Source organism: Aquarana catesbeiana, linkage group LG12 (assembly GCF_042186555.1).
Source record: "Aquarana catesbeiana isolate 2022-GZ linkage group LG12, ASM4218655v1, whole genome shotgun sequence".
Taxonomy (NCBI): domain Eukaryota; kingdom Metazoa; phylum Chordata; class Amphibia; order Anura; family Ranidae; genus Aquarana; species Aquarana catesbeiana.
This window is the reverse complement of record NC_133335.1, coordinates 131,167,684-131,187,246: the sequence shown is the minus strand read 5'-3', so window position 1 is coordinate 131,187,246 and position 19,563 is coordinate 131,167,684. Positions and strand designations below refer to the sequence as shown.

The window sequence follows — 19,563 nt, the reverse complement described above, 5'->3', positions numbered from 1 at the left end:
TGTAGTCTTTGTTTTCCAAAGTAGTTTCAGTTCTGATACAAGGTATGAAGGCTTGTCTGCGCGCCCTAGCAGGCTCCATCATGGGTATTGAGATGTCAGCCACGATAACTCGGTGACATCTTATATATTTACATACCTCACATTAGGTATTATTTTTGTTTAAGAATCTGAACACTCAATATATGTCTGCTCAGAGGCTCACTGGAGATGAGATTATTCTCCTCTCCATGGCAGCTCTGACCGTTTTCCTTCACCCACCTCAGGACCAGCTCCTATTCTGAATGCCATGTTTGGTTTGAAGGGAGGGGGAAGATGAGGTGGTGGAACAACATGGCTGTGTAGAAGTTATGCATTTTATGACCTCACTGAGGTCTAATCTAATGTCCACATGCTTTTCTAATGTGCTTTATGTTTTTGTAGATGGTTCATGTTCCAGGCCCTATGACAACAGGTATTACATAGGTTGCTTTGTGGTTATGCTCCCTGATGTTAGTTGGAAAGCTCCCCTCACAGCTAGCCATCATTCACTGTAGCACACACACAAGAGAGATTTTGTATCTCTGGAAAATGCACTGGCAGATCAGGCTGCAAGAGGCAGTTTTATCTGTTCTTAGAACAGTGGACATGGTTGCCCTGTCCCCTCCCATTGTGTCACAAGAACATATGTTACAGACACTGCAGACTTTTGCAACAAAGGAAGATCTTCTGTATTCGTTCACTGCGGAAGGTATCATTGCCAAAAGAGGGGAGGGTAGGCATGCTCAAAGTAGTGCCCCATTTTTTATTAACCCCAGTATTTTGTATTATGTACAACATGAGCATTTGTAGATTGAAATATTTGTTAGTAGTTGTAGATGTTTTTTCCAAAGTGACCGGAAGCGAAGACTTCACCTGTAATAGGGAAGATGCTAACATAATGGTAAAGATATTAGTAAGAGAAATCATACCAACATGGGACTGTCCATTGCAGATCAGTTCAGACAATGGGCCAGCTTCCAGTTCTAAGGTATGTCAGGAACTTGTAAGGCAATGATAGTTTGAATAGGAGTTCCACATTTCTTGCCACCCAGAAAGTTCTGGTTTGCTGGGAAGGATGAATAGGAACAATTGGGGACAAGATTAGGAAGGTTGCTGGAGGCACATTTGCCAAATGGTAGATTGTGCTGCCGGCAATACTAGCAGGAAACAAGAATGACATCTGCTAAAAACTACTAAGCTATCACCGTTTGATGTGATTATGGGAGACCACTTCAAACACCCTGGGCAAAGGGCCCACCTGTTTCCATAATTCGAAATTGATTCAAGAAGAGTAGGAAATTGGTTCAGACCCTGAATGGCACCTATGGTGATGTATTTGTCTCTTCACAATAAATTAACACACCCTTTCCAACTAGATGTGGTAGTAATAAAGCAACTGAATAAATTCAAGGGATCTGGATCCCCCTTTGGATCACAGGCAACGATGATCGCAGTGACCAGAACAGCAGTCCTGAGGGAGCAGTTTCCCTAAAACCAGAGTAAAGAAAGTAACAGAGGGCGAAACAAGTAATTCAAGGCCCCGGAAGTGAGACAACAGACAAGCCGAAATAAGACACAATAGATGTCCTGGCTACTGTCCCCCCAAACTTCTGGAAAACCATTTGTGGACTTAGCCTCCTGATTCTGGCAGTATTTCTGCCAACATGGATCATAAACTGTGTGCATCACCCGGAGGACTTAGGCCCATTTAGGCCTGTGTGTTTTGAACAATTACAGTATGGGTGATTCAGGATTTCCCATGACACACACTGTTGCTCATAACACTATGAACACGTTACACCACATGTAGAATCCTAGTTTCACATAACAGAAAAAAAAAAAAAAGCCTGGTGTGACACACTCCACACCTGGAGTCCTGAATGGTATTGATTTGGAAACTCTCAGAGTCCTGTGGATTATTGGGTGATGTCTTCTCCTCAGGACACAGTGTGTCACATCAAGATATTTAGCACCATATTTAGTTTTTATTGTATGGGACACTATAAGATATTCATCCCTAAAGATAATGTGTAAATTCTTTACTCTCACTATCCCTATGCCAGACGTAATCACTGATATTGTTGCATGGTGGGAACTGAAGTATGATGGATCTTATATAGCTGTGGGTTCAAACACTTATAGCTTGGATAACTGTCAGAAAGCTGATAGGGGTCTCATTTGTACACATAGGTCTCCTGTGTTTGAGCCCTGTCTATTATCTAGGCCAGATGTTAACATGTGTACTTGGACTTTATGTCCACAGGGTTATAATGTGTTTAAAGAAGTAGACCCACAGCAAGTATGCTTGGCAAGGAAAGTAGGAGTAAATATCACTGAAGTGGATACTCATTTGCCTTTTTCAAGTTGCATACACAATACATTTTTGTATTGGCGTTAGGCTGATGATAAAGCCTGGGCAAATTTATTACCAAAATAATGTGGAGAAAATTATCATATGCATGATAAAAGAGGGGATGGAAGGGTCAACAACGTTTCTGCTGTCTGTATTCTGTAAATTTCCATGTTATTCCTATTATGAGTTTGGTTTCGTTTTCTTGCGAGATATGTTTAGACTAATAGATAAGAATAGCTGTATTATTTGGGAACACTTTGACATGAAATTTCGATATGTACCTCGCTCACAGAGAATATTATGAGAAGTACAAAGTTATAAGGAGATAAACACTTATTAGAATTGTTATTCTGTTTCTCTGTAATCAAGCCCTGAATGTATTGTAATTAGAGGTTGACCGATATGGGTTTTTCTGTGGCCGATGCCGATATTTAGAAATCGCGGTGGCCGATATGTGATGCCGATTTTTTTGGGCCTATATATTAGGCCGATTTTTTTTTTTTTTTTCCTTTTTCCCTTCATCTCATAAAATCTAACAGTTAGACCCCTTTCACACTGGGGCGTTTTTTCAGGCACTTTTGGGCTAAAAATAGCGCCTGTAAAGTGCCTGTAAAACGGCTCCCCTGCAGTCTCAGTGTGATATCCCGAGTGCTTTCACACTGAGGCGATGCGCTGGCAGGATGTTAAAAAAAAGTCCTGCAAGCAGCATCTTTGGAGCGGTGTATACCACTACTCCTGCCCATTGAAATGAATGTGCACCGCTGCCGAAGCACCTGCAAAGCGCTTCGGCAGCGGTGCTTCAGGGGCGCATTTAACCCCTTCCTTGGCTGCTAGCTGGGTTATAAGCGCCCCGCTAGCAGCCGAATAGCGCCGCTAAAATGACGGTAAAGCGCCGCTAAAACTAGCAGCGTTTTACCGTCAATGCATGCCCGCTCCAGTGTGAAAGCAACCTTAAGTGATACAGAAAATTTTTTACATTTAAACATTTATTAAACAAAACAAACCTCCAATCAGTTCACTTGTATGTAGAATTTAGATAAAAAAAAAAATTAAAAAAAACTATATCTTAAATATTAAATACACAAAAACAGGTAATCAAAACTTTTGGATGAAAAAAAAATGGGCTAACTTTACTGCTTAGTTTTTTTTTTTTTAAATTAGTGTATTTTTAAAAAAAATATTGCGTTTGAAAGACCGCTGCGCAAATACCGTGTGACATAAAATATTGCAACAACCGCTATTTTATTCCCTAGGGACTCTGCTAAAAAAAAATATACACTTTATAATAGTATAATGTTTTGGGGGTTCTAAGTGATTTTCTAGCAGAAAATACTGGATTTTTACTTGTAAGCAACAAATGTCAGAAAAGATTTAGTCTTTAAAGTGGAGTTCCACCCACTTTTACAACTCTTCAGCATCCCTCACTAAACTGTGCACTGCAAACGAATTGGATATTTAAAAAAAAAAATTCTCAGCACCTACTGTATATCTGCTGTATTCATTTTTCACTTCCTTCTCCCTAGCCGTGGCTCATCGTATAACTTCCTGTCTTCTGGGAAGGGGCGGCAACTTCCTCTGACACTGCCTTAGCTATGGAAACCTGACCTGAAACCTATTACACTGCTTGTGCTGCACTGAGCATGTGCGAGATCTGCAAGGATGAGATCTAGGAAGAAATACAGTCTGGCTTCAGATGCCCACACTTAAGATGGCCACGGCCTGCTGTAAGTTTATAAAATAACAAACTACTGCTACAAACAAACAAAACAGACCTTAGTTTACAGACTAACTTTACTAGAATACATTAAGCTTGTGTATTATAGGGGTATTTTTATTTAAAAAGTATAATTTTGGCCGGAACACCACTTTAAATGGTTAAACTGAGAGCTTCTACACACAGAATTCAGTCCATTCATAAGTGTAAACATTGTATCTCTTCAGGTTCTTTTTATCAGATTTGGCAGGCTGCCCAGAGGAGGAGAGAAGTCTCTCCACAGAAGATTTCAGGCAACTTGTATTGACTTCTATTACAGAAGTCATTTGCAAGTCCGCTGATATCGGCCTTTTTTATCAGCACAATTGGCCGATGCCGATTAAGTAAAAAACACCAAATATCCGCCGATATATCGGTCGACCTCTAATTGTAATCCATCCTCTTATTTCTTATAAAACAGCCAATCGGCCATATTGAACAAGTACATTTTGATCTCATCTTGTGTGTGAATCAATTTGTAATTACGGAATTCCGTTGGAGGCAATCTAGTGGTCGGGTTTTAAGTCCCCAACATTTTACTGTTTAGTTTTTTGTTTTATTTATTCCTTGAAAGTGGAAAACTTCACTTACCTGCTCCACTGAGACAAACCTTCCTTCATTTTTGTCTCTCACACACTCTCTCCCACACACTGCAGCTCACAGTGGGAGTGCTGACAATCTAAAAAGCAGTGGGCAAAGGCTAGGTGCTGACAAGCTACAGGCTTGTGAACCAGCAGTGATAGACAGCCTAGAGGAGAGTTGCAACTGGGCTCTAAATTCTTGATCAGCGTAGAATAGTAACCAGACTATCACAGGAAGCTGTAATAGGTAACTTCAATGGCAGGCTCAACAGGTATTTGTGGGACTTTGCAGAGAAAACTATCTACGCAGATGCACATATTTTTTATCTGCTTTAAAGCGGAGTTTCAGCCTGAATAAAAAACATTTTAAAAGTCAGCAGCTACAAATACTACTAACTACCGCTAACTTTTAATATAAGGACACTTACCTGTCCAGAGAGCCAGCGATATCGGCACCCCAAGCCGATCCGTCCATCCGCTCTGAGTACAGGCACCAACATAGCAAGTAAGGGAAACCTGTAGGCTTCACTGCCGGCTTCCTACTGTGCATTTGCGAGTTGCGCTGTGCTTTTTGAATGGTCCTGTCATCTTCTGAGACACACACACGTCCCAGAAGGCAGCATAAGGAAGGAGGAGCGCCCGATGCAATCGCGGAAGTAATGTACCTCGCTCGGCTTTAAATAGTGCTTGTTGCCGTCCCTGCTGTGACTTTGAGAAAGCGAATGTAAGTCACGGCAACAGCAAGCTGACCATAGACGTCCCTTCCTCTGTCTCTGGCGCAGCACTGACGTCACTCCAGGCGCATCGGTTGCTCTTGGCTTTGCTCGGCTCCTCCGGTTCCCCTCAGTTGTGGTGTCACTACCGAGTCGTCTGACCCACTGAGCCACATCCAGACAACCTTACATCTTCCCAGTCCGGACATACACGGCCTTCTATCCTACCACTCCTAGCGGCTGTATCCATCTTGGACCCGACTATATCACCATCTTCTACAGCCTCTGGGCTCCTTGAGACTAGATTTCCATCCTTTTCAACATGGGCTTTGCGCCCCCCCTATGTGATACCAGCGAGCTCCCCAGATGTCTGTTCACCCCTCTTCCCCATCTGAGGTCACCTGTGGTAATGTTGAATAACTTATCTGTCCATTACATCATTGTTTTTATGCCTGTTTCCCAGCTGAATTTTAGACTTGAATTTTATACTTCGCATCAGCTCATCATATCTATGATGGAATAAACATTGTTGGATCATCATTCCATAGTTACAAGTGCCTGTTTTTATGACTACTACACTTTGGATCTTACTCAGAGTGCTGCTTATAGTTATTTTAGAATAATTGTGCAGCTTTACTTGTCAGAGATTACTTCATTTAAAAAAAAAAAAAAAAAACTCAATATACCCTTCTGCGCTATGAACAAATAATAATGTATTAAACCCCACAAAAATGTGAAGTGACACAGCTGCTGTTTGTATATGTACAGCCCACAAAGTGAATATCAAGTACACAAAATACAGCACTCAAAACAAAAAAAGCCAACTTAATTCACACTTCATATCAAAATGACAAAAGAATCCACCGTGAAAAAATTAAGTAAAGAATTCAACTAATGCCCAAAGTAATACAAAGTCCTATGGAGTGTTGTCTAAAATTTTCCTCCAATCAGTATTTCTTCCCACATGCTTGAATTACATCAAAAAGCGCTCCCTCTACCACAATCAAGGATCGCACTTACCAGACTCATATGCCTATCTAGGAACAGATTAGGCAAACAAGGCTCATGTCAGGTACTTGGGCTGTAATCCACCACTTCCTCTGCTCTCCCTTCACAAATGCCTTAGATAGATACATAAAAAAAGAGCATAGGAGAACTCAAATGCTGTGATAACTTCTGAATAATTGTGTTAAAGACACTAAAAAAACTAATATAATATATATTGCAATAAAACGGGCACATCAAAACGAGATTTCCCACGAAGAGTATATGCAGCAATCAGCCAACCAGCCGCTTAAATCCTCAGACTGCTCACAACCCTTCCACTGCTCAAGAGACACAGATAAAAAGCTCTTCCCAGCATCAGGCTGGAACCTGGCAAGAGCTTTGGCTCTGTGCCTCTCGAGCAGTGGAAGGGTAGTGAGCAGTCAGAGGATTTGAGCGGCAGGCAGCCAACTGCTGCATATACTCTCCACAGGAAATCATGTTTTCATGTGCCTGTTTTATTGCAGTCTATGTGAGTAGTTTTTAGCGCCTTTAATAAAATTTTCCAAAAGTTATCACACAATCAGGGTTCTCCTGTGCTCTTTTTATGTATTTGAGTCATTTGTGAAGGGTTATAGCCTAAGTACCTGACCTAAGCCTTGTTTGCGTAATCTGTTCCTAGATAGGCATATGGGTCTGGTAAGTGCAATCCTTGATTATGGTGGAGGGAGCACTTTTTGATGCAACTTACTCAAGTACCTAGGAGGAAAATTTTAGACAACACTCCATTGGACTTTGTATTGCTTTGGACATTTGTTGAATTTTTTAATTGATTTTTTTTTTTTTTAATTTTCTTGTCATTTTGATAGTCACATTAATTTGAAGAGTGGATTATGTTAGCACTGATATATTAATTACTTGTATTCAGCGCTGTATTGTGTGTATTTGATATTTACTTAAAGTGGAGTTCCAACCGAAAAAAAAAAAAAAAAATTAGTAATGTGTTTAAAAAAAATAAGAACAAAACATTAGGGACAATTTTTTTTTTTCCACTCACCTCTAAATGCCTGTTGCTAGGGGGTCCCTCGTAGTCTGCCTCCTTCGGTGCCTGGGCTCCTGACGTCACTTCCCTCGGCGCAGAAAGGGAGATCGCCTCTCCACCCTTCCTCTTGTCAATCATCTGGGACATGTGACCGGTCCCAGATGATTGTTGGGCCAGTGACAGCGCACGGCGCGGCTCGCGCATGCGCAGTGGGTGCCCAGCTGTGAAGCCCACAGTTCGAATGCCGGCGCCTCCAAGCGGAGGTGGGAGGGGCGAGCGGGGCTTCGATCCCCTGCATCACTGGACTCTGGGACAGGTAAGTGTCCAATTAAAAGTCAGCAGCTGCAGTATTTGTAGCTGCTGACTTTTTTTTTTTAAATGGGAAACCCACTTTAAGTTTATTGCTTGTATTCTTCTTCCTGTCAGGGCAGAAGTATCACGCTGTAAGGCAGGCCATAGATAGTAGAGAGAATCCTCCCGCAGCACTACTGTACTCTGCCGGCAGAACACAATGGATTAGCGTTGCCAGCTATAGCCAGCGACACTAATCGGTTGGGGAGAAACCCGACAGGCTGGTTGTGTACAACCAGGGTGTGCATACATAGATCGAAATTCGTCCTGCCAAACCTGCTGACCTTCGATCCATGTCTGATCAGATTACGGCTTTCCCGTTTGCTTGATTAGCACAGATAAACATTTAAACTGTCAGTTACTAAGGTGCTCTCATAATCCGGTTGAAAAAAGACACATATCCATCTAGTTCAACTAATAAAAGGGGGAAAAAAAAAAAAACCTAAAACATACATTTCCATATACACAATCCTGTACCACATTTGAGTCAGAAGAAGGCAAAAAACCCCAGCAAAGCATGATTTAATTTGCTCTAGCAGGGAAAAATTCCTAATAAAGATGCAAAAATACTCTTGCGCACAGGTGTATTAGCTAAAAGATCCCAAGGGTTCAGGAAGGACTGTGGATTTCGGCCTTGCTGCTCTTAAGGATGGGATTATCCTAATATTAAATGCCGTACGCCTCCTTCCTGGGACCTGGAAAACTGCTACCACTGGACTAATCGCCTCTGTGCCATATACAATGCGATTTTTTCTTCAACCTTTGTGAGTAGATTTTATCTTGCTTTTAATTAATAAATCTGTCAAGGATAATGCACTAGGCTGGTGCTCTCTTTTTTTCTTTCTTTTCATTCCGGGAAAAATTCCTTCCTGATCCCCCAAGAGGCAATTGGATAATCCCTGGATTAACTTTATCTATGAATGTTAGTATTCAATTAATATTATGTACATTTAGGAAAGAATTCAGGCCTTTTATAAAGCAATCTACAGAGCTAGCCAGAACCAGCTCTTGAGGGAGTCTTTTCCATATTTTCACAGCTCTTACTGTGAAGAAACCTTTCCGTATTTGGAGATTAAATCTCTTTAGACATAAAGAGTGCCCCCTTGTCCTCTGTGATGACCTTAAAGTGAATAACTCAACACCAAGTTCACTTTATGGACCACTTATGTATTTATACATGTTGATCATATCCCCATTAATCTCTTCTCAATATAGAGAATAAATTTAATTCCTGTAATCTTTCCTCATAGCTGAGGTCCTCCATGCTACTTATCAGTTTGGTTGCTCTTCTCTGCACTTTCTCCAGTTCCCCAAAAACCCTTTTGTGAACTGGTGCCCAAAACTGAACTGCATATTCCAGATGAAGTCTTACTAATGATTTGTACAGCGGCAAAATTATATCTCACTCTCTGGAGTCCATACCTCTCAATACAAAAAATGACTTCGCTCTGTTTGGAAACCACAGCTTGGCATTGCATTCTATTAAGCTTATGATCTACCAAAACACCCAGATCCTTCTCCACCAGTGATTCCCCCAGTTGTACTCTCCCTAGTATGTATGCATATTCTTAGCCCCCCCAAGCGCATAACTTTACATTTATCAACATTAAACCTCATCTGCCACATAGTTGCTCAATTAAACAGTGCACTGAGGTCAGCTTGTAAGTCAGAAATATATGAAAGAAGGCCACAGGATGTTGACAGTTTTACGCTCCTCTAGCAGCCAGAGAGACAGTTATCAGCCCCAAACACGGGAAAGACAGGTTGGTCCTTATGTGGGTCAGTCCAAAATTTCTGCTCTGATAGGGAAAGATTAAAGATAAGTAACAGCAGACACACCCATTTGTGAGAGGTAAAGATGTAATATTGCAATAACTTAAATCTGATCTAAACTAAGTCAACTAAAATCTCTTACCTCAAAGTGGTTGTAAACCCAAAACACCATTCTTTTGAACAGTTTAGTAGATAATGTTGTTATAACCTAATTTACATTGTGTGTACCTATCAAAAAGTCATTCTCATTCGGTTATAGCCCTCAGAAATCTGCCATTCTGTGGGCGTGGCATAGCACCACCAAAGCCTGGGGGTGGAGACCCAACATCCCACTATTCCCCTCCCACCTAATCAGAGTCAATGTATTCTCTGTCTCTCTCTCTCTCTGCATTCTCTGATGTCTCGGTCTTTCAGTGAGCTTTGTATCTGCATCTCCGGAGGAAAGGAAAGTTAAAGTAAATCCAGCGTTGATCTCTGCCACAGCTCACAGTGAGGTACAGAGCAGCAGGAGACATGCCCGCTTCACACAGGCTCAGGCATGTGTCTCATTACACAGGCTGTCAAAGGATAAGGGTAGTGGTGCCATTTTTTTTTTGTGGTGTCTTTTTTTTATTCAGTGCAGCAGTGAGATTACAGATTATAGGCTGTTCTTCCACCAGCCATATGCACAAATGTTATGTGACCTTGTTCTTAATTAGATTTAGTGTTCTGTTTGTATTTGACTTTCCAGGTTTACAGCCACTTTAATCTCTTTACAAGGTTACCAATTTCAAATCCTTTTCAAAACTGTTCAGTTTTTTAAAAACTACAGCTTTCACAATGCCTGGTAAATCACAATGCAAGAGACCAATGTTAAAATGGTTGTCACCCATTAACAGAAAGCGCCTTAACAAGGATTTGTCAAGTCATTGTTCAGGCAGCTCCTGTTGTGGGGTGGCAACTCACTTTCAACTGTGCTCCTGCGTTGTCAATAGGGATGAGTTAAATTGCTGACATTTCAGTGAAATAAGGAACATAATTGTAGTGGGCTTTAAACAGCTCTTGAGGTATAGGAAAGCGCCTTTAAAGTAGCTTGGAGCAAACTTATTTAAGAAATTAGTTGTCAAAAAAGGCACTGATAACCTTATTAGTTTTGATTTAGTGGACAATTTTTTTGATAAACAAGAGTTTCTGGTTGTCAACCTGTCACACACATTTTAAGTGTCATGCAAATGTGTAGATACATTGATGTATGCCCATCAGTAAGTTCATCCTTAGCAATCATATACAACCACCTGTAGAGTATGCTTATGAAGACAGAAGTGGCTGCAATGTGGTAGTATAAGGGGAGAATAAAAGTATGGCAGTTGTTTATGATTCATAGTGCTTTACCAAAATATGCACAGATTGATTGATTCTTGAAAGTGAGCTTGTTAATAAAGATCACCATAAGACCTACAGCCACCATCCTCATCCTTCTTTTGCTAATTAGAGTCCCTGACCTGAAACTAGTATGCAGGTCAAGTGGCTTCAGCTTCACCGCTCGCATGCTTGTCCTAGGTCAGTAAACATTGAAGCAAGGATGACGATAACAGCCCCAAAGCTCACACCTTCAAAGAGGGCTGGGGCAATGAGGTGGGTTTAGGAGGGGCAGCTGCACTGGGCGTAGTTGTTTACCATGAGAGGGTGGGTCACCAGGAGTGCTGTACTGCCAAAAAGGAGGAGCTGGAGGGGAATAAGTGATAAGGAGAGAGCTAGGAGGAGGCATTGGCTGTGTTCTCTGAACAACCCCTACCTCCTCTTTCCTGCCAGTGTAGCACTCCTGTTTTAATGTAAACACAGCTGCCAGCTCATTAATACCCAAGAGTTGTCAGATCAGGATTGTGCAGGGTTTTCTTATTTGCCCCCAACACACATCTTTCTTCTATTATGAATTGCGTTCCTAGAGAAACTTATTTGCACTGTGTGCACATAAATGCATTCCAATGGCTAGAATAAAACTATATTGTAGCCAACAAAATGAGTCTGCACACATATGCTTCTAAATGCAATGCGTGAATAAACGCATTATTTAAGCTGGATTTTTCCTCCTAGCAGGAAGATCCAGCGTCCATAGAAACATTTTAATGTACACAAGAGAGATAAGGAAGGCACGTGGCCTGATGTATGAATCCTTTTAAAACATTTATTTAAAACAAATTGGTATATACAGAAAATACTACGTATTCATAGGTGGCTGGGTTACAAGAATGACAGCACTAAAACAAACGGTAATACATGTAAATGATGACCATACAAGGTATAAAAGGTGAATATTCAGCTAATGCGTTTCAAGGATTTTCCTCTTCTTCAGAGCCATAGAAAACCGGGTCTGGTCTGTATGTTACAATGGTGAGGACTGGGTGGATGATGTATCACGGGGTGAGTATTACCTATACGGGAGGATTATCTTTCTCCCAAACTCCTACTCCACCACCTGTGGGAGAGAGACCTGCCTGAGGGCTGCAATTGTGCTGGAAGCTGCCAAACAGCCGGAGTTGGACTGTGCTAACCTTGGGGTTTGCAAGACCAACGGATGACCTGATCCCTATACACACTCCCATGGTACTAAGAGCATTGTGATGTAGAAAGAATATCACTACAGTGAAAGATAATCCTCCCGTATAGTTAATACTCACCCTGTGATACATCATCCATCCAGCCCTCACCACTGTAACATACAGACCAGACCCGGTTTTCTAAGGCTCTGAAGAAGAGGAAAATCATCGAAACGCGTTAGCCGAATATTCACCTTTTATCCCTTGTATGAGCATCGTTTACATACATTACCGTTTGTTTTAGCCAGCCACCTATGAATACATAGTATTTTCTGTATACACCAATTTGTTTTAAATAAACATTTTAAAAGGATTCATGCGTCAGGCCACGTGCCTTCCTCATCTCTCTTGTGTATAGTACTTTGGACTTCCCCCCCAGTTGACCAAGGCAGCGGGGCATGCATGATTAACTACACACTAACACCACCACGAATATACTACCAATCCTAATGTCCCCTGGACTAGCGCAGGAGAATATCTTTTCTGTTTATTCGCTCAAGCATTTTAATGTGCCTTACTGTTAATGTGCTAAATTAATCATACAACTTTCCACTCAATAACAATATTAACAAAGCAGTAATCATACTTTGTAATTCTTGTTTATTTGTCTAGGCCCTTCAACAACTTTAAAAAAAAATATTTTTTTCACAGAGTCAGCGAACACAACCGGGAGAAAAACAAAGACAGGAGTTTGTGTAATGGAGGCCTAAATTTGCCCTAAAAATACAACTTAAAAAAGTATATATTTATATAAACGTAATAGGGCATAACAATATTTGTTCACCGACATGGTCTTTTCCTTGGAATTTCCTTTAAGAGCATGAGGTGCTCCAGAAGGTGTGAAGTAAAACAAAACAAAAGCAGTTTAGAGGAAAACAGTGAGAAATTGCATGTATAATCCAGCAGTTAATGACACAAGAGAAAAAAATCTCTTAAAAAAACTGTACACAGCCAGCTGCATTTGCATTCATGTGGGTCTCTCTTATTAGTTTCCTGAGGGGTACCACATAATTAGATACATTTCCAAATAGACCTACAATACAGAATAGCATTGTGAGCCCTTTGGTAGCAGATGGGGTAATTTTGAACACTTAACACCGCATTATGTAGCCCATCTTTCAACCATCTGAGAATGATGGTGCTTGCCATCTTTGAAGAACCGTCACTTGCCCAAGTGACTAAAACTTGGAAAAGAACAATGAATAGGGAGGGCAAACTCTAGATCACAGGGTACAAGTGTCCCAAACACATTCATGAAGCAGCAATTGACCATTTCAGTATCCTTTTCTCATACTTCCCTTCTTCAAAAACCCAACCAATTTTCAAGGCTGTCTGGGTTTATATCCACTGTAGCTGCCATAGCTAGCCACACCTTGTCAGTCACCGCATTAAAAAAGAGGCCAGAAAAGGCAGTTAAAGAACAGTATAACAAACTCAATAAGGGACGCCTCTTCCTTGCCCTCCCCTTGGAGTTGCACGTGTAGGTGCTCTGTATGTCTTGTTGAATGCTTGGGGTGGGGCAACCCAAGTCTGGTTTGTTGTTGCTGCAGTCCCTGACCCCAAATCACTGTAGCTGAGGTTTTTGGCCTCTTGGTAAAGATGAGAGCTGTTACTGGTCACCTCTAATTGTCCATGTGTGGCCACTGTGCCAGAGTGCATCCCCAGAGGGACCCTTGTAAACCTGAGGTCTTGATCCCCCGGAAATTGCAGAGACCCTGTTCCCTGGTAACCACTTGTTTCTCCCAGCTGTACTGGAAATGTTCGGCTTTTCTCTATCGATTGAGGGGACTGCTCCCCAAGCATTTGCCCTGAGTCTCTCTCTTCTGGCCCCTCTGAGCTGTAAGTCCTGGGGGGCAGATTTCGAGTAAAGTCCGAGCACAATCCTTGGTTCTCTCTACAAACCTTCATGGCGGCAGGCTCTACCTCTGACTGAGAGAAAAGTTGCATTAGGGAAGTTGTCCCCACTGGCTCTGAGTCAGTAGCATGGTCCTTGGAAAGAGATGGTGGAGGAGGTGGCGGCCCAGGAGGCTCTGGTGGTCTTTTTTCTGGTGGAAGGATACAAGGTTGACAAGTAGGAGAAAGGTTACTTCCTTTGACTGCATCTTTACAAGAATGTAAATGAAAAAGAGAAAAAGGGAGAAAAAAGATATTTACAGCTGAACATCACAATTTTAAAAATACATAAGAGTTAAAGTGGTTGTAATTACTATTTTTTCCCTAAAATAACAGAGGTTTATACTTACCTGCTCTGTGCAATGGTATTGCACAGAGTGGCCCCTTACCTCCTCTTCTGGAGTCCCTCCACTAGCGATATCCACTCTTCCTCTCCTGCGTGTTCTAAGTGGCACACGTGCGGGCACGCTCCCAAGCCAGGCTGTGGGCCTCCACAGACACACAGGCTCCGGCTGCTGCCCGAGTCTCCTGTGGGACTAGGGAGAGGGGAGAGAAGAACTGCAGCTGGGTACAGTGCTGGATCAGGGTGAGGTCATAACAAGCAGTAACATTTTTTACCTCAATGCAGGGAATGCATTAAGGTAAAAAAAAGTTTGAACTTTAGAAGTACTTTAAAACAAGATTGTAGGAAATACAGATCATTGGTAATGGGGAAAGGAAGAGTTGGTTTGTACTTTACACTAGGATTTAACTAAGGGAGTATAGCCAAAGCTCATTTGGCTGTACTTCACCTATAGATCACAGGAGTGCAATTTGTTTTGCACTGCTGAGACCCGTTTTCAGAGAGCAGGCTGAAGTCCGCTCTTCGCTGACGTCACAGAAGTCGATCCAGGCACCGCGTCTTTGCGACAATGGAGTCTGGACCAACACCTGGCTCAGCCCTCTTAGCGAGCTGCTGAGAGACTAAGCCGGCCACCCCCACCCCCTCCATAGCCCAGCGAGGAGGGAGCAGAGCAGAGAGCTGTGACTGACAGTGTGCAGCTCTCTGCTCGGAGAGCTGTCAGAACTGATTGATCAGCGATGTTCGATTGCTCGGTTCTCAGTGCAGAGGCACCAGGGGACAGATGCAGCATCGGACCTATGCTGCATCCACCTAGGTAAGTATTAATCTAAAAAAAAAAACCCCAAACCCATACTTCTCTAAGTATAAGCTGCAGAATTGTAATCTTCCAAATAATTTGTGTTCCGAGTTAATCTTCAAGGGAAGTTTGTTAAAAACATATTGACGCTGCTTGCAGTAATTTGGTTGTAATATAAAAGATAAACAAAAATGCTCCAGTCTAGAGACAAAACTTTTACTGTTTCCAGTGTTGAGAGTAGTTTCAATCAATCACCAACATACAATCACTTAAGTGTTTTGCCTCAGAACCCAAGAAAGCCTTTACATAGGTTTTATTTATTTATTTTTTGGCGGAATTCAGGGCTTAAAGCGGAGTTCCTCCTTCCCCTCTAAAAAAATTAAAGTCAGCAGCTACACATACTGTAGCTGCTGACTTTTAATATTAGGACAATTACCTGTCTTGGAGTCCAGCGATGTCGGCACCGCAGCTGATGTTTCCGGCGGCTGTTGGGTGCTGCCGCCGCCATTGCCAGTAAGGGAACTCGGCAGTGAAGCCTTTCGGCTTCACATCCGGGCCCTTACTGTGCATGTGCGAAGCGTGGCTGCGCTCTCCTAGATGGCCCGACAGTAGGGGAAGGAGCCAAACTTTTGACGTGCCTTGCAGCGGCTACGTACGACGATGTGGTGACAGGGTATGTGTCAAAAACAGGTACTCGCTCCCTTTCCCGAAAGGTGCCAAATGTGGCACCACGGGGGTGAGGAGACAGATAAGCGGAAGTTCCACTTTTGGGTGGAACTCCGGTTTAACCCCTAACTACTTTTAAAAAACTGTCCTGCCCCCCTCCTAACACCCATGCTAACTAACTTGTGTAAGATAGATCTGTATATTTACCTATTTTCAGCCCACTCTGGTCAAGTGATCCCACTTCCCTGTTTCAGTCAGCATGGCTGCAGGGGAAAGGAGGGAGCACTAACAGATAGATCAATGAAGCCAATTGGGAGATGCCACTGCTTCAGGCTTTAATAGCCATTGCTGGAGTACTTTCTTGACTCCCCTGCAACATTACAGACACGGTGGGGATCACATGACCGAACCAGTGCGGGCTGAAATAGGCAAGTATATACCATCTTTCTTAAAAAGGTTGGTAAGCATAGGCGTTAGAAGGGGGTAGGGGGACAGTTTTAGGAGTAATTAGGGTTAAGTCTGGAATTCCACTTTAACCACTTGCCTACTGGGCACTTTTACCCCCTTCCTGCCTACACCAATTTTCAGCTTTCAGCGTTGTCACACTTTGAATGACAATTGCGCTGTCATGCTACACTGCACCTACATGAAATTTTTATATTTTCACACAGAGATTTTTTTTTTTTTTTGGTGGTGTTTAATCACCACTGGGTTTTTTATTATTTGCTAAATAAATGAAAAAAGACCAAAAATATTGAAAAAATGTTTTTTATAGTTCGTTATAAAATTTTGCAAACCGGTAATTTTTTAACTTCACTGATGTGCGCTGAGTAGGCTGCACTGATAGCACCAATAGGCTGCATTTATGGGCACTAGAGATGCACAGAAATTTTGGCGGCTGAAAATGGTGCTTTCTGCATCTTGCCGATAAAGAAAAAGGTGCCGAAAACACTCGCTATTTTAATGTGTTTATGGTGCGTTTTTCATCAAAAACATAACATGGTGCATTATTGATGCGTTCTTGCTGCATTTTCAATGGGAGGTGTGTTTTTGGTGCACTTTTTTTTAACTGAACAAAAATGCAGCAAGCAAGATTTTTAACACCACAGCAGAAGTGCAAGGGACCAGTGTGAAGACATACATAGAATTTAAAGGGACACATTTTTCCTTTTGTTGCATTAAAAGGTGCCGATAAAGGCCAACAATAAACTCATTCATGATATAAATTAAAAAATAGAATACAACTATATATATATATATATATATATATATATATATATATATATATATATATATATATATATATATATATATATATATATATATATATAAACTTTTCGGCTTCGGCCAAGTGTATCGTGAATTTTCGATTTCGAGACGAGAGGGGTCTTCAATAGAGTTACAAAAGAAAGATATCAGTGGGGAAACAAAATGGGAGATTATCTAGCGAGATTGCTGAAGAAGAAAAAAATCTGTAAATTATATAGAAAAAATACAAAATAGCACAGAGAAATGGTATACTCAACAACAGAAATAGCGAAAGTGTTTCAGAACTATTACGGGGCACTATATTCGGTAAAACAAAAGGGACAACAGGAAATAGAAAGGACAGAAAAGATAAAATAGTTTCTAGAAAAAGCTAGGCTACTCCAAGCAATTGAAAGTAAGCTACCTGCCTTAGAAAAACCCGTAACAGAAGAAGAGATTAATACAGCGTTAAAAGAATCGGCATTGGAAAAAGCCTAGGCTCAGACGGGTTTATGACCTATTATTTCAAAAAGTTTAAAGAAGTTTTATCACCAAATCATTTCTAACCCAAGGATTACAATGCCCAATTTATTGAAGATACTAAAATATTACAGAGAATTATCAAATTTGAAAATAAATTCCCCCAAAATCAGAGATTCTAAATATAAATAAGCAGGAAGAACAACATGAATTCCAATTTACATGGAGGAAAATATTTAGGAATTAGATTAACACCATCTTTAGGGAAAATATATCAAGTAAATTATATTCCACTACTAAATCAAATAAAAACAGAAATTAAGAAAATAGCAACAAGGCCCCTCTCATGGATAGGACGAATAAATATTATAAAAATGGTAATAGTACCAAAAGTCATGTAAAAATTTCAAATGTTGCCTATCGCGTTACCTCAGACATATTTCAAAGAGCTAAAAACTAACAACCAAGTTTATCTGCCAGAATATAAAACCAAGAACTCAATTCTCGGTATTAAGGAAAGACAAAATGCAAGGAGGAATAATGGTACCAGATTTGAAAAAATATTACAATGCAGTGTTACTATCACGAGTAATGGAGTGGGTAAAAGATAAAAATGACAAAAGGTGGTTAAAAGTAGAGAACACAATCAGTAATGCACAGTTGGGTAAGATGATATGGATTCCAGCACAATTCAGAGCACTAGGAGAGAACACACACAATGACACAAAACGTATTTAGAATTTGGGACCTAACACACAAACAAGGTAAATGGAAGTATAACTCACCATTATTTCCATTGAAGTAAACTAATTATTTTACACCGGGTAAAAGGAAAGTATTTGGGGAATGGATAAAAGATAGAAATGCACAATTAAAAGATATAACAAAAAAAAGGGGGAAATATGCACATTTCAAGAATTAAGGCACAAAACAGATTTGATGGTGATTCATGAATGGCGGTATTTCCAGTTGAAACATTTTGTTACAACTCTGCCACGACCAATAAGATTAGGGGATGACCTAACGCCTTTGGAGCAGCAAACACAAGACATGGCAAACCCCGGATCTATAAAATTTTAGTGGCAATGGAGGGGCTGGAGGTCTCGCCTTATTTAAAAAATGGAAAAAAAAGAACTGGGAACACGAGGGAATAAACAAAATATAGGAAAGATATTGAGATTGGTACACAGTTCTGCGGTAGACACTAACACAGTTGAAAGGAACTATAAATGTCTGACAAGATGGTATACAACATCGCATAAAGCATGCAAATACCAAACAGGGAAATCACCGGATTGTTGGTGAGGATGCAAGGTAGTGGGAACCATGGCCCATATTTGGTGGGATTGCCCAAAAATAAAAAAACTACTGGAAAGAGATTTTACAATTATTAAAACAGATTACTAATAGAGAAATATCAGAAGAACCCTGAATGTGTTTATTCCATGGGGTGGAAAGCTCAATAAAACAATACAGAGAATCAGTGATACCCCATATGATGAACGCAGCCAAAAGCCGGATACCAAAATATTGGCAAGAAAGAGAAAGTCCTACAATAGAAGATTGGATTAGAAGGGTAGAAGAGACATATAATATGGAATATCTGAGCTATAGTGGGGAGGAGGAAATGGGGGGACTGGCAAATAAATTGAAAGATGTTTAAGAGGGCGAGGAGATATGTAGAGGTGATGGGTGAATAAGAGATGGGGAACCGAGAGAAACGGGGGAAAGTAGTTCAACAGATATAAAGAGAGATCGGGACGGGGTTGGGTCTAGGGGGGGGGGGGGGGGAGGGGGAAAGGGGATTTAAATTTACTTATAAATGTAATAATTTCTAAATTTCAAAGAAAAATTTTTGTACTTTGATACAATGAAAATAAATAATAATAATAAAAAAAAAATTATAGGTAAAGTTCCACTTTAAGGCTACTGTCAGCTTCACTACATGCCTAGTGAATTTAAACAGTTCAAGGATGTAAGGAATACAGAGTTC

General features: G+C 41.0%; 1 protein-coding gene across 7 annotated transcripts in view; it reads right to left on the bottom strand.

The window, feature by feature from the left end:
* Positions 1–19,563, bottom strand: part of CDK12 (cyclin dependent kinase 12) — a 480,052-nt gene that overhangs the window by 152,191 nt on the left and 308,298 nt on the right. For 3 of the 7 annotated variants that reach the window (XM_073608342.1, XM_073608343.1, XM_073608348.1), the window contains one exon: positions 12,728–14,246. The exons of 1 other annotated variant lie outside the window; for it this stretch is intronic. In XM_073608342.1, coding sequence (XP_073464443.1) covers positions 13,579–14,246 — 668 coding nt within the window. In that variant the 3' untranslated portion in view covers positions 12,728–13,578. Of the gene's footprint in view, positions 1–12,727; positions 14,247–19,563 lie in introns of those variants that run through there. 3 more of the 7 variants (XM_073608344.1, XM_073608345.1, XM_073608347.1) reach the window with 3 other exon arrangements.